The 13,163-nt window shown below is 37.7% G+C and overlaps 1 protein-coding gene across 7 annotated transcripts in view; it reads right to left on the bottom strand.

Annotated features, from left to right (window-relative positions):
- The window catches only part of PDS5A (PDS5 cohesin associated factor A), an 83,274-nt gene that overhangs the window by 35,590 nt on the left and 34,521 nt on the right, over nt 1–13,163 (bottom strand). For all 7 annotated transcript variants that reach the window (XM_020786187.3, XM_078393985.1, XM_020786190.3 and 4 more), the window contains exons 13-20: nt 8,732–8,845; nt 8,235–8,316; nt 7,570–7,618; nt 7,345–7,484; nt 6,396–6,511; nt 5,474–5,579; nt 3,876–4,036; nt 1,614–1,737 (exon numbers count right to left, since the gene is read on the bottom strand). In XM_020786187.3, coding sequence (XP_020641846.3) covers nt 1,614–1,737; nt 3,876–4,036; nt 5,474–5,579; nt 6,396–6,511; nt 7,345–7,484; nt 7,570–7,618; nt 8,235–8,316; nt 8,732–8,845 — 892 coding nt within the window. The remainder of the gene's footprint in view (nt 1–1,613; nt 1,738–3,875; nt 4,037–5,473; nt 5,580–6,395; nt 6,512–7,344; nt 7,485–7,569; nt 7,619–8,234; nt 8,317–8,731; nt 8,846–13,163) is intronic.

Below are 13,163 nucleotides of genomic sequence, written 5' to 3'. Positions count from 1 at the left end.
GAATGCACTCTATTACTATGTGGAGAATGAATGGATTGTTTTATATAACAGAAGCCAAGTGGATGATGACTAGAGTGCAGGAGACTTACATCTTACATGACTGAAATGGGTTATATAACTCTACTTAGACATTAACGATCAGCCACTGGACCTCCACAATAGACTTCACAAGAAACAGGAGTTGAGAAGGTATCTGGCTGGCCCAACTAGTGCAAGTATCTAATCTGTATCATTAGACTGCAGTAACTCAATTTGCTCCCAACCATACAATGCACTGACACTATCACAAAAACAGCAGTATGTTTCATAAATTCACTGCAGAGCTCCAATCAAGAGACTGATCATGCTTCTTTCTGAAAATGGTTTAACCAGACCTCTCACTACCTGGAAAAGCTCTGAAGAGTTTTACGCGGAGAATGCAGCAATGACCTTTTTTGCTTTCTTTGGGAACTGGTACAAAGATTATTCTTTAACTATACAGAAACACGGCCTGAACATGCATACCATATTTTATTCCATTATTTCAGTATTCAAAAACTGTGATCAAGTTATAAACAAAACAATGCTGAAATGGCAAGCAGTCAGTTAAACAAGACCTCATTTTGCTTGGAAAATGTATATCCTTCTACTTCCTTAAAAATCTGGATGACTGATGGAGACACATGGTTCGTTTTGGCATTATGTCTTTTTATTTCTACTAGCTCTTTTAATTATTACCACAAGCATGTGTTATTGTATATTGTATTTGTGAAAACATTCATGCTCCTACACATTGTATAACTCTTCTATCTGCAAAAATTAAGGTAGGGTTGAAAAACCATTGTCAAAATCACAAGTAAAGATGCAAGACTGTAAACAAGGGAGAAATAGCTTCACTTACTAGTTTTCATACAATCAAGAGAAACAAGGAAGATAACCCTACATGGAGAGAAAGTGGATGTACATGTTCACACACAATTCTGACATTCTACCACCAGGTGTCAGAAGAGCATGTTGACCAGCAGAATGCTTCCATTCCATTGAAATGTATCATACAGGTGATACATACAAGTGAGCAGAATTTCATTTTCTCTTTTAGCTAAAACACTACACTGTCTCTGACCAAAGGCCTTAACAATATTTTCTCTTTTAAGTAATTTTTGCTTGAAAATTTAAGAAGCATATTAAGGGTTGTCAAGTGAAGAAAAAATGTTACAGTACTTATTAAATTAACCTATATATGATCAAAATTTCAATATGGAAATAGCAATTTTCTGAAAGTGAAAGAAATAATATAAGATGGGTGTATGCACCCAGTCAACGTAAGGCAAAAAATGCAATTTTCCTCTTTATTTCCTGATATAGTAACCCATCAGAATGGAAATATATTCAAAGAAATGAATCTGTCCTTAAGTGTTTGTCCACCAGTGAATGAAATTACGGTAAGTTCTATTTCCTAATTTAGGGTCTTGAATCTTAGAAAAATAAAATTCTGCCTGATACTAGTTCATACTGGCAATTTCTTATTTATTCAGTATTACAAAGTATATTGAACTAGATAACAATTCCTACACACCTAGTATTTGTGACCCCATTCTTTCATGTGTTTTTAAAAACAAGTGAAACAAACCTACCTCAAAAATTTGTGCAAGCTGAACTTCTTTATTTGAAAATATGGCATGAATACAGTGGACAGCTTGCTTTGCTTGGTGAGGTGTTCCTCTTTTTGCTTTCTGATGCAAGATAGGAATTAGGGTTCTGCACAGATTTAAGATACATAAATTTTTTTACACCAATTAAATTCTTTAATATTTACAAAAATATTTTCATTTTTTGAAAAGCCTGAAAATCATCACCAAATAAAAGCACATTTGTGGGAAAAATAATTCAAAGATATTAGTCATTAAAGTTAACCCCACATGAACCAGTGGAACATTTCTTGGACTCACTTTCATCCAAGTCATTAATAAAAATTTTGAAAAGCACTAGGGCCAGGACTGAGCCTAGTGATACCCCACTTGTTACCTCCTCTCAGTTTGAAAAGGAGCCACTGATAAGCACTCTCTGAGTACAATTCCGTAACCAATTATGTATCCACCTGACAGTCGTTCTCCCTAACCAACACCTAGTTAGCTTGCTAGTCAGAATATCATGGGGCATTATGTAAAAAGCTCGGCTGTTTAATCAGGGTTATCATCTTAAAAAATAAGACGAGGTTAGTCAGGATTTGTTCTTGACAAATCCATGTTGGTTTCTAGTTATTACTGCACTGTTTTCAAGATGGTTGCAGAGTGAATGCTTTATAATCTGCTCTAGAATTTGCCCCAGGAGTGATGTCAGGCTGACTGGTCTGAAGTCCCCATGTTCCTCCTTTTTGCCCTTTTTTAATATAGGGATATTAATCTCCTCCAGTCATCTGATACTTCACCCATCTGCCATGATTTCAAGAAAATAATAGACAGTGGTTCTGAAAATTCTTCATCCAGTTTCTTCACTCTTGGATGCAGTTCATCTGGCACTGGAGAGCTCGTTCAAAGTAAGAAGGCATTCATCGACTATCTGTTTATCAATCTCAAACTGCAATCCTGTCCCCTCCAGAGTACCATGGTGTACTCTGATTTCATCCTGAAAACATTTCAGAGTTTAGGAGTGGACTGGCAGAAGTAACAAATTCAAATACTTTTGTGTCTCGTTCGATCACTATGAAATGTACAAAAACCATATTTTATGTTATTACTAAACCAACTGTTATTATTTATAACATTATATACTATGATTTTTCATGGTGATAGAGAAACAGATGCAATTTTTAAGCACTTCTCCCATAGGAAAGCACAGTGAAAATATCATGTATAGTAGTAACTGCATATTTCAGCTGTTTAGTACATATTGTAAGTCTCTCATTCTTCCACACAAGTTTTCAATTATCTCCTACTGAAGTCAACAAAGCCTTCTCCCATGAAAACTAACTTGTTTCATCTGACAAAAACCTTTGTGGACTGCAGTCCATTTTGTCATGCACTTATGTGATAGTGATCTAAAAAACTGTATGTCAAATCAAACTGGCTAGTCTTTAAAACGCCACAATACTGTACTCTTTGCTGTTTTTGCTATACTACACTAACATTCCAAATTTTCTCCTTCAAAACGTCTAGTCACATATTACTACCATTTTGAAAAAAAAATTATGACTGCTTTAACCTGTTAACTCTCTTAATGTATTTTGTGTGCTTTCAAGAGTCTAGTTTAGAAATGTAGAACTAAAATGCCTCTGTCAACTCTAATTGCCAACAATTTATCTACGTATTTATCTTCTTTATTTTGATGTTTCTTCACATATTATCAGAGTTAAAAGTAATTTTTATTTCTAAGATAAAAGGTAACATGTCTGGCATCACCTTGAGTTCTTTTAACTGCTTTAATTTTTTCCCCAAATTAAAAGTTGAGGTCTAGTGTGCTAGTGGTCTAATAGAAAAATAGAACAGATTTGGCAGAAAGTTGTATGCTCAGGGACCACTGCAATTGTCCTCTTAGGTTCTCGTAAAAACTGTCCACCTGTGTGCCACTTTAGTTAATGCCCAACAATTCTAACAAGATTAGCTCTGAAACTGAACTGATTTAAAATATCCTCCTTTCTTGCTATATTAGTATGATCCAATATGTATCTAATACAGTCAGAAGCCATGCAATGATTTATGTCCAAAATGGCAATGCCTGGATGGTTCCTTTCTGCATGTCAGGAATGTTAACTGCAATTTAAGGCAATAATAATGAGCAGTGGCAGAAGGCTATACATATTTTCCTTAGTAAAGAGGATTGTCAAGCATAAAGATGTTCAAATACAAAGGCAAACAAAGTGTCACAAGAACATTTAGTATATGGAGAAATGCACTCACGATCTAATCTGAGGCAGATCGGTTTCTATTTTGTGGCCAGTATTTCTGAATATCTGAATGGCTGCCTCTGCTACTTTATCATCTTCCATCCTGAGGCACTGCAGGAGAGATTCATATGTCTCTGCAGAGTGGAACGAGGTAGGATGTGTGAAAGACAGAACCTATCGATAGAAAATAAAACCAAAAGCATTTTAAATGAATGAATCTTAAATATATGGAAAAACAGCAAGACAGAAACATGTAAACCTGGACAAAACACAATTATTTCCTACATGAGCTTGCTTAGTTTCAAGAAAGGGTGGGCAACAGAAATAACTTATATCCTCCTGTATAAATCCAAATAACTCTTCTCTTCCATTGTTTGCTTTTTAAAAGGCTTTGTCCTCATTGCAGATATATCTGAATACAGAATTTCTACATTTTTATGTGGCTCCAATTTCTAGTGTTCAACACATTTCTTTAATAACAGCTTACAAAACAATGTCTTCCTTACACCAGGAATTTATATAGCTTAAAAGTGACTAGTTCCATAATTAAGCCTATGCTTCTCTAGCCCTTGTGCCACAGGTTTTGAAACAAAGGTTTGAAAATTAAAAAATCCACTGAGGTTTTAAAAAAGCCATGCACCTATACTACGGAGGAAAATATTAAAAAGAAACTTAATAGGATGCAAATATTTTATGCACTCCGAAATAAGTTCCTCAGATCACAGATGCAAACCTGATGTGGAAGCATCAGAAGTAAATCTAAGTCATGGTCTAATCCAATTTCTTCTTTATACCACAACATCTTAACTAAGCTCATTTTTTTGTCTCTAAAACAACCATATTTTGTCTCACTGCAAAGATCAAGATTGTTTTTTGGGGGGCGGGAGGGGGTGGCTAAGAATTATTCTTTAGCTTAATTGCTTGCACACGCCACTTTCACGTTTCCTGATGGCTTCCTTTCCATCTGAAATCAGATACACCAAAAGAATGTTCCACACATCATTCTGTCTACATCCACCATGGGTTCTAAAATCACAGAATAGTGAAGTTGGAACGGGCCTATAAGGCCCTGCTTGATGCAGGAATACAAATCAAAGGATATCTGCCAAGTGGTTGTGTAAGTTTCTCTTGAATGCCTCCAGCACTCAACACCTCTTGAGACAATTGGTTCCAATTTCTATGCCTTCAAATTGTGTTAATTAAAATGCTTTTACTTCACTTAAAATAGCTGCTGAAACTTTAAAAACTATTTTTCACCCTTTTAAGTACATGAATCATTATGTTTCTTCCCATTTCTAAAATATTTTCCACAGACATTGAATTTTGTTCCATCTATTTTACACAATATTCCTCTCTGACCTAATGTGCCTTCTCACGATGCAATTTATTAGTACAGTATCAAGAACGCAGAACTGTACTCCACTTTACTGAACAATATACGAAGAGTTCAAAACAACAATCAGTCTTTTCTGAAGCTCTTAAGATACATTAGACTTTTGAAGGGGGAGAGAGGTTATGGAGCAACAATTGAGACCCAGAAAATGTACTAAAATGGAATGAGACACAATCAATTTTGATGTACAATTAAGTGATCAATTTCATAGATGGTACCTTGAGAAGTTCAAGTCCTGAACGAATAGCTGTATCAGGACTTACACCCTCCTCTTCATCGTCGGCTGTCCCTTCTATTGATTTATTCATCAGCTTTACTAATGCACTACAAGAATTAAAAAAAAATACAGACACATCTATTATGTCAAAAATCATGACATACACAAATTCTATTATTATTTGACTAATTCAATGTCTGAAAAGCAAAACTTTCAAACTCGCTTTTACAATAATCTTGATTTTGTGTTCAATTGTTTCCATTTCAAAATTAATCTCAGACTTGCTACTGATTCATCATCCTTTCATATGCAATTCTTAAAATCAGACATTATTCTTAATTTATATAGATACAATTAACTCAGTGTAATTAGATTTAACTCCATCCCAACAGCTTTGGAATGTATGAAAATACATTCTCACATTAGCATTAATAAACAAAAAGATTAGTCATTATAACTTTATAGATATTTGTACTTCACTACTGCATGCTATGGGACGTGGTGGCGCTGCGGGCTAAACCGCAGAAGCCTTTGTGTGCTGCAGGGTCAGAAGACCAGCAGTCGTAAGATCGAATCCACGCGACGAAGTGAGCTCCCGTCGCTTTGTCCCAGTTCCTCGCCAACCTAGCAGTTCGAAAGCATGCAAGTAGATAAATAGGTAGATAAATAGGTACCACCTTGGTGGGAAGGTAAACAGCGTTCTGTGTATAGCCGCACTGGCCACGTGACAATGGAAACTGTCTTCGGACAAACGCTGGCTCTACGGCTTGGAAACGGGTATGAGCACCGCCCCCTAGAGTCGGACACGACTGACTAAATGTCAAGGGGAACCTTTACCTTACTGCATGCTATACAGAACATATATATCTCTTGACGAGTTGTATTGCCAAAATACTATATAGGTAGCCTTCAGTCACACTTACCTGATGGCTTCTGAGTCAATGTGTACAGGGGCAATTCTTTCCAAAAGAAATTTTACCATCTCTAAGAAAGGATTGGTTGGCTGCTTAGGATTTGCAAGTTTTCGTGCTATTTCCCTCTGAATAAAAGAATATAAGTATTTGCACAATTTGACAAATAAGAAATATATCTGTCATATAATATTCTGAATAAAAAGTATTGTTTAAAAAAGTAAAATATAAAATCTCAAGCCAACTTTATGGCTTTGATTCACATGGCTGAACTGATCCAGACCTCTGCTGTTCTCTATAAAAATATATGCAGGATTTGTACATTTGTTCTTCACTAATAATAGTACATATCTATTTAACCACACTCTGAAAGATATGTCTGAGAGGTTTACTACTTGATAGCCTGTAACAACACACATCAAGAAATATCTAAATTTATTTCATCCAGGAGTCTCCAGACACTCATCCCAAAAGGACAGTGTAGATAATACCGATGAAATGCATCCTTTTCAATAGGTGTACTAGATCAACATACACTAAAACAATACACAATGGATCACATTGTATCATCAAAACATACATGAAGCAGCCTTGGTACCAATGAAAACAACATGAACTTAGAATTATTCCTCTGTCTTTTAAGAAGCACCGTGAAGGCTTCTGTGCTCATGCAAGAGGTGTCATTTTACTGGAATGTCTCATTCTTTATTAATAGTATGTACGGTAGCTGTTTTAAAACTGCAGTCCTGTGGACACTATTGTTTTAATAGGGGCTTCACAGTAAACGCTCAGACTGCTTGTTTGCATACCTCCCAAATATATTTCATTGTCAGAGATTGTCTGGGTATTGATTCAATTTTTAACCATGTTTCCAATAATTAGGGCAAAATATGATCCTGTATAGAAATGTTTAAATATGATATCAACTATCTATACTACAACAAATAAAATTGATTCTTACCACACAGACATCTGCCTGTTTACATGAACACGTAGGGCTGATTAACAGCTCAAGCTGAGAACGAAGCTTTTCATCATCACCCAGAACCTGGTTGAACTTTTTGACAAAGTCCTGTGCCTTCCCAGGATCAGGAAGATTTTCTAGGGAATTAAAATTTGAGAACATAATTAAAGCAGGAACTTTTATGTTTGTACTGGTATTTTAATACTAGTCTACAAATCTTACTTGCTATGGTCATCAGCTTTCCAAACATAGCAGCACTGTTTGCCTCGGACTGAAAAGAGAAGTTCAGAGTAAGCATACATACATTTTATTTATTTATTTGATTTATGCACCACCCATCTGGCAGCCAAGGCCACTCTGGGCAGTTTACAACAAATCACCAACCCCCCCCAAAAAAACCAGAGTAACAAAATAGCAAATAACAACATTAATATATAGGGGTGAAAATAAAAAATACAGAAAAACAAGCCCTAGGAGTATATGTATGGCTAAAGAAAATAAATTTTTTTAAAAAGACACAAATTATTTCATATTTATCTATCTTATGAAAGAAAAAAGGCATTATTGACAGATTTTTTTTCTAGCTATCTTCTCTAACAGACTGTACAATGAACCAGTGGCACTGGTCATGTATTACTCTGAATAAATAAATTTACTATATTAAATATTAGAATGTTTAAAAACAAAATATCACTTAGAATGGCAAAATACATTTTCAAGTGCTAGACTCTACCACTTCCAAATTCCCTTAAGAAAACTGATTGCCCAGCTATGATGAAAAATCTTGAGCACAAAGGTAATATCAGAATTTGAAAAATAAGTTTAATACACACACAAACACGCACATATACAAATACAGTGCAAAGCAACAGAAAAATGACACCTACAGTGGGCTGTTTATGTAAATCTAGTAACTCCCGCACATGACTCCTAAGCATGTTCTGACATTTCCACATTTCATTCAGTGCCCTAGGAATGCAAGAAATGACAAATATGTTAAAAAGTAATCAACTAATGTGATTCTATAAACACAACATGAAGCTCTCAAGGCCACTGTCTATGCAACACGTCTTCTGCTGTCCCACTATCTCACTCTCAATAATTTCTCCAGCAACTAGCTATGATACCTTTCTCTTGATGGCACACATTTATAGCTTGCAGTTCAAACACTGGCCGTAATCTTGAAATGGTTGTACTGATGCAACTTTGCAAAATAACCAGGTCAGCAAACTACTTAAATTAATTTGCTCAATGTAAGAAGTGATACTAAGCTACAAGATACAAGACAATTTGTGTTTCATTATCTTCCACACAACAGTGTTTTAAAGATATTGCGAAATTCACTTTAAAATACAAGTTGTTTGCTGTATGAACACATACTCACTTAACAGCATTTGGATCTAAGCTAGCATACAGATAATATAAGCACTTCATTCTCTCTTCAGTTTCCAAATTATGAGGAACAAGATACTGAGCGAAGATTTTCTCCACCAACAACCTGCAAAGGAAAATGAACAAAGTAACTGTATGCTTTTATACTCTTCAAATTATAAACACAAGTCTAAGTGCACTGTTTGGTCACACTCTTCAGTTTACATACCTGGCTTCTGCAAAACAGACAGAAAACATTTCTTGCTACCAGAAAAATTACAAAGTATCTGATGGAAGCCTTACTGTTAAGGTACTGGGATGACACAGGCATAGCTTTTCAAACCCCTTTTGATATTTAATAAAAGAAACATATACATTGTTTTCATCTAGCAACTGAGTGAATTGGGTGGTACCCCTCAAAATATTAAAATTACTGGATAGAATATGGTTCTATATAGTCATGCTTGCTTCCCTTCATGAAAAAAGAAAATTTTTAATAGCAGAAGTCACCAACATTATCAAATTATTTTTTTAAAGCAACATTACCACTAACATGGATATATGTTAAGAGACAGACAGGGGAATCTATGGAATGGATCAGGTCTGTGACTCACTTAAGTCAAGCCTGGATGTCACTGCATATTCTGTAAATCTACGGATGTGAATGCATATGTGATAGATTATGAATAAACCAGGACTGACCAACAGGCCTCCCTGACACTGTTAGCTTGTTTGTATACTGCCCAGAGTAGTGTGAATTCATTAATTGGGTGATATATTAAACAAACCTTCATGGATTGCTGCCTTGTCTTGGCAAAGGGGCTTGAGTAATTCAGAGAAGCTATGGGCTATGCCGCGCAGGGACACCCAAGATGGACAGGTCATAGTGGAGAGTTCCGACTAAACGCAATCCACCTGGAGCAGGAACTGGCAAGCCACTCCAGTATCTTTGCCAAGAAAACTCCATGGACAGAAACAAAAGGCTAAAAGATATGATGCTGGAAGATGAGCCCCTCAGGTTGGAAGGCATCCAACATGCTATTGAAGAAGAGTGGAGGACAAGGACAAGTAGCTCCAGAGCTAATGAAGTAGATGGGCCAAAGCAGAAAGGACACTCAGCTGTGGATGTGCCTGGAAGTAAAAGGAAAATCCGATGCTGCAAAGAAAAATACTGCATAGGAACCTGGAATGCAAGATCTATGAACCTTGGTAAGCTGGATGTGGTCAAACAGGAGATGGCAGAATAAGCATTGACATCCTGGGCATCAGTGAACTAAAATGGATGGGAATGGGCGAATTCAATTCAGACAATTATCATATCTACTACTGTGGGCAAGAATCCCGTAGAAGAAATGGAATAGCCCTCATAGTAAACAAAATAATGGGAAAAGCTGTACTGGGATAAAGGTAAAGGTTCCCCTTGACATTTAGTCTAGTCGTGTCCGACTCTAGGGGGTAGTGCTCATCCCCGTTTCCAAGCCAGCATTTGTCTGAAGACAGTTTCCGTGGTCATGTGGCCAGCGCAACTAGACATGAAATGCCGTTATCTTCCCACCATGGTGGTACCTATTTATCTACTCACAGAGTAGATTTTGTACTGGGATACAATCTCATATACTGGGGTACAATCTCAAAAATGATAGAATGATGGTCTATAGGAAAGCATTCTGTTTCTCCATATTCTATCTTAATGATAGCTTCTTGTCCAAAGAACAAGTAATGTACTAGGACAATAAAGTGCTGAGGCACACCTATTTCTTTCAGAAGCATCCATAACTTCTCAGGATTCACACAGTTAACACTTTGCTGTAGTCTATAAAGCACAGACATACAGTATCTTCTCCCAAAATTCTCTGGTGTGCTCCAGTAGCCAGTGGATATTTGCAATATGATGTTGAGTATCTCTTCCTATTTGGAATGCAGCTTGAACATCAGGTATTTCCTGATTCATACAGTGGTGCCTCGACTTATGACCATTTCGAGTTATGACCAGTTCCGGCTGCAAACTTTTGCTTCGATCTGCGGCCAGAGCTTCCAGTTATGAACAGAAAAAGGCAAGGAAAAAAGGATGGGAATTTGAATTGCTAACTGTTGATAGGCAAAGGAGACACAAGAGGGCCTTCTTAAATGAACAGTGCAAAGATATAGAGGAAAATAATAGAAAAGGGAAAAGCCAGAGACCTGTTCAGGAAAATTGGAGATATTAAAGGAACATTCTGTGCAAAGATGGACATGATAAAGGACAAAAATGGTAGGGAACCTCACAGAAGCAGAAGACATCAAGAAGAGGTGGCGAGAATACACAGAGGAATTACTGTATACCAGAAATTTCTGGATGTCCCGGACAACCTGACATCCTGGAGAGTGAAATCAAGCGGGCCTTAGAAAGCAAGAAGGCCAGTGGAGGTGATGGCATTCCAACTGAACTATTTAAAATTCTAAAAGATGATGCTGTTAAGGTGCTACACTGAATATGCTAGCAAGTTTGGAAAACTCAGCAGTAACCAGAGGATTGGAAAAGATCAGTCTACATCCCAATCCCAATGAAGGGCAGTGCCAAAGAATGCTCCAACTACCGTACAATTGCACTCATAGAGCCTCATGGTGCAGTGGTTAAAACGCTGTACTGCAGCTAAAACTGTGCTCACGACCTGGGGTTCAAATCCTAGGTAGCTGGCTCAAGGTTGACTCAGCCTTCCATCCTTCCGAGGTCGGTAAAATGAGTACCCAGCTTGCTGGGGGGGGGGCAATGTGTAGCCTGTGTAATTAAAAGTTGTAAACCGCCTGGAGAGTGCTTGTAGCGCTATGGGGCGGTATATAAGTCCAATAAATAAATAAATAAATATTTCACATGCTAGCAAGGTTATGCTCAAAATCCTACATGGTAGGCTTCAGCAGTATGTGGACCAAGAATTCCCAGAAGTAGAAGCTGGATTTCGAAGGGGCAGAGGAACTAAAGACCAAATTGCTAACATGCGCTGGATCATGGAGAAAGTCAGAGAGTTCCAGAAAAAAAAGAGGTTACCTACCTGTAACCATAGTTCTTCTAGTGGTCCTCTATGAATTCACACAAATGGGTTGTTCTGCGCCTTCGCTGAATGTCTCGGAAGATTCTACAGCTTAAAAGTACAAAGGCAGTGGGACGTTTCCCTACGGAGCACAGGCTCAGCCCACCTAAGATTCTCCTCAGTTCCTAGAATTTGTCCACCGGGCAGAAGAATCATTTAATATTACCCGTGACAGACAGAAGGGAGGATGGGTGGGATATGTGAATTCACAGAGGACCACTAGAAAAACTATGGTTACAGGTAGGTGGCCTCTTTCTACTTCGTGGCCTCTGTGAAAGCACACAAATTGGTGACTGGCAAGCTCCACCTACTGGATGGTGGGACGTCATGGTAGGAAGGATGCCAATACACATCTGCCAAATCCAGCATCATTGCGTGCTCTCAAATCTTCGATGCCGAATGGCCGCATGTCTAACCACAATCCCTTGTTGTTTTGCCAGCAAGGTGGCCTCGGTATGGGCATTAATCAGTTCAGTTTTGATTGATTCAGGTGCAGATTCCAGTATCGGGAGAATTTTGTTCCAAAGTTTGCTTAAGTGCCGGTTTGGTCAACTTTTTACATGCTGCACAAGAATGGGTTGGGTGTTGCTTGCCAAGCAGAATAAACAGCATTTGTGGCCGTCAGATAACAGGATCTTATTTGAACAGCCGTGCAACTTTTAAAAGGAGCTGTTGAGGCCATAAAGAGTGGGAAACCAGAGGGAGAGACAGTTGAAGAGATGGGGAAGGGGCGGGAAGCCAAAAGCAGAAAAGGGCAAAGAAGCAGAACTGACAGGGGAACATTGATTAGTTGATTGGAATATAGGAAGGTATCAATTTAGGTGTTGATTAGAAGAGGAAATACTAATATAGTCACTAAAAATTGCTCAGAAACACTCTCTATTCTTCTGGCGATCCGATCAGCATGGTGGAAAAAAGGAACTGAGGGAAATCTTAGGTGGGCGGAGCATGTGCTCCACAGGGGAATGCCTCACTTTGTACTTTTAAGCTTCTAAAATCTTCCGAGACATTCAACACAGGCGCAGAACAACCTATTTGTGTGCTTTCACAGAGGTCACGAAGAACATCTACGTCTGCTTCATTGACTACGCAAAAGCGTTTGACTGCGTGGACCACAACAAGCTATGGCAAGTTCTTAATGAAATGGGAGTGCCTGACCACCTTATCTATCTCCTGAGAAATCTATATGTGGGACAGGAAGCAACAGTTAGAACTGGATATGGAACAACTGATTGGTTCAAAATTGAGAAAGGAGTACGACAAGGCTGTATGTCGTCTCCCTGTTTATTTAACTTCTATGCAGAATACCTAATGCGAAAGGTCAGACTGGAGGAATCATAGACGGAATTAAGATTGCCAAAAGAAATATCAACAACC

The sequence above is a fragment of the Pogona vitticeps genome, chromosome 5 (genome assembly GCF_051106095.1).
Source record: "Pogona vitticeps strain Pit_001003342236 chromosome 5, PviZW2.1, whole genome shotgun sequence".
NCBI classification, from domain to species: Eukaryota; Metazoa; Chordata; class Lepidosauria; order Squamata; family Agamidae; genus Pogona; species Pogona vitticeps.
This window is presented reverse-complemented; position numbering and strand designations above follow the sequence as displayed.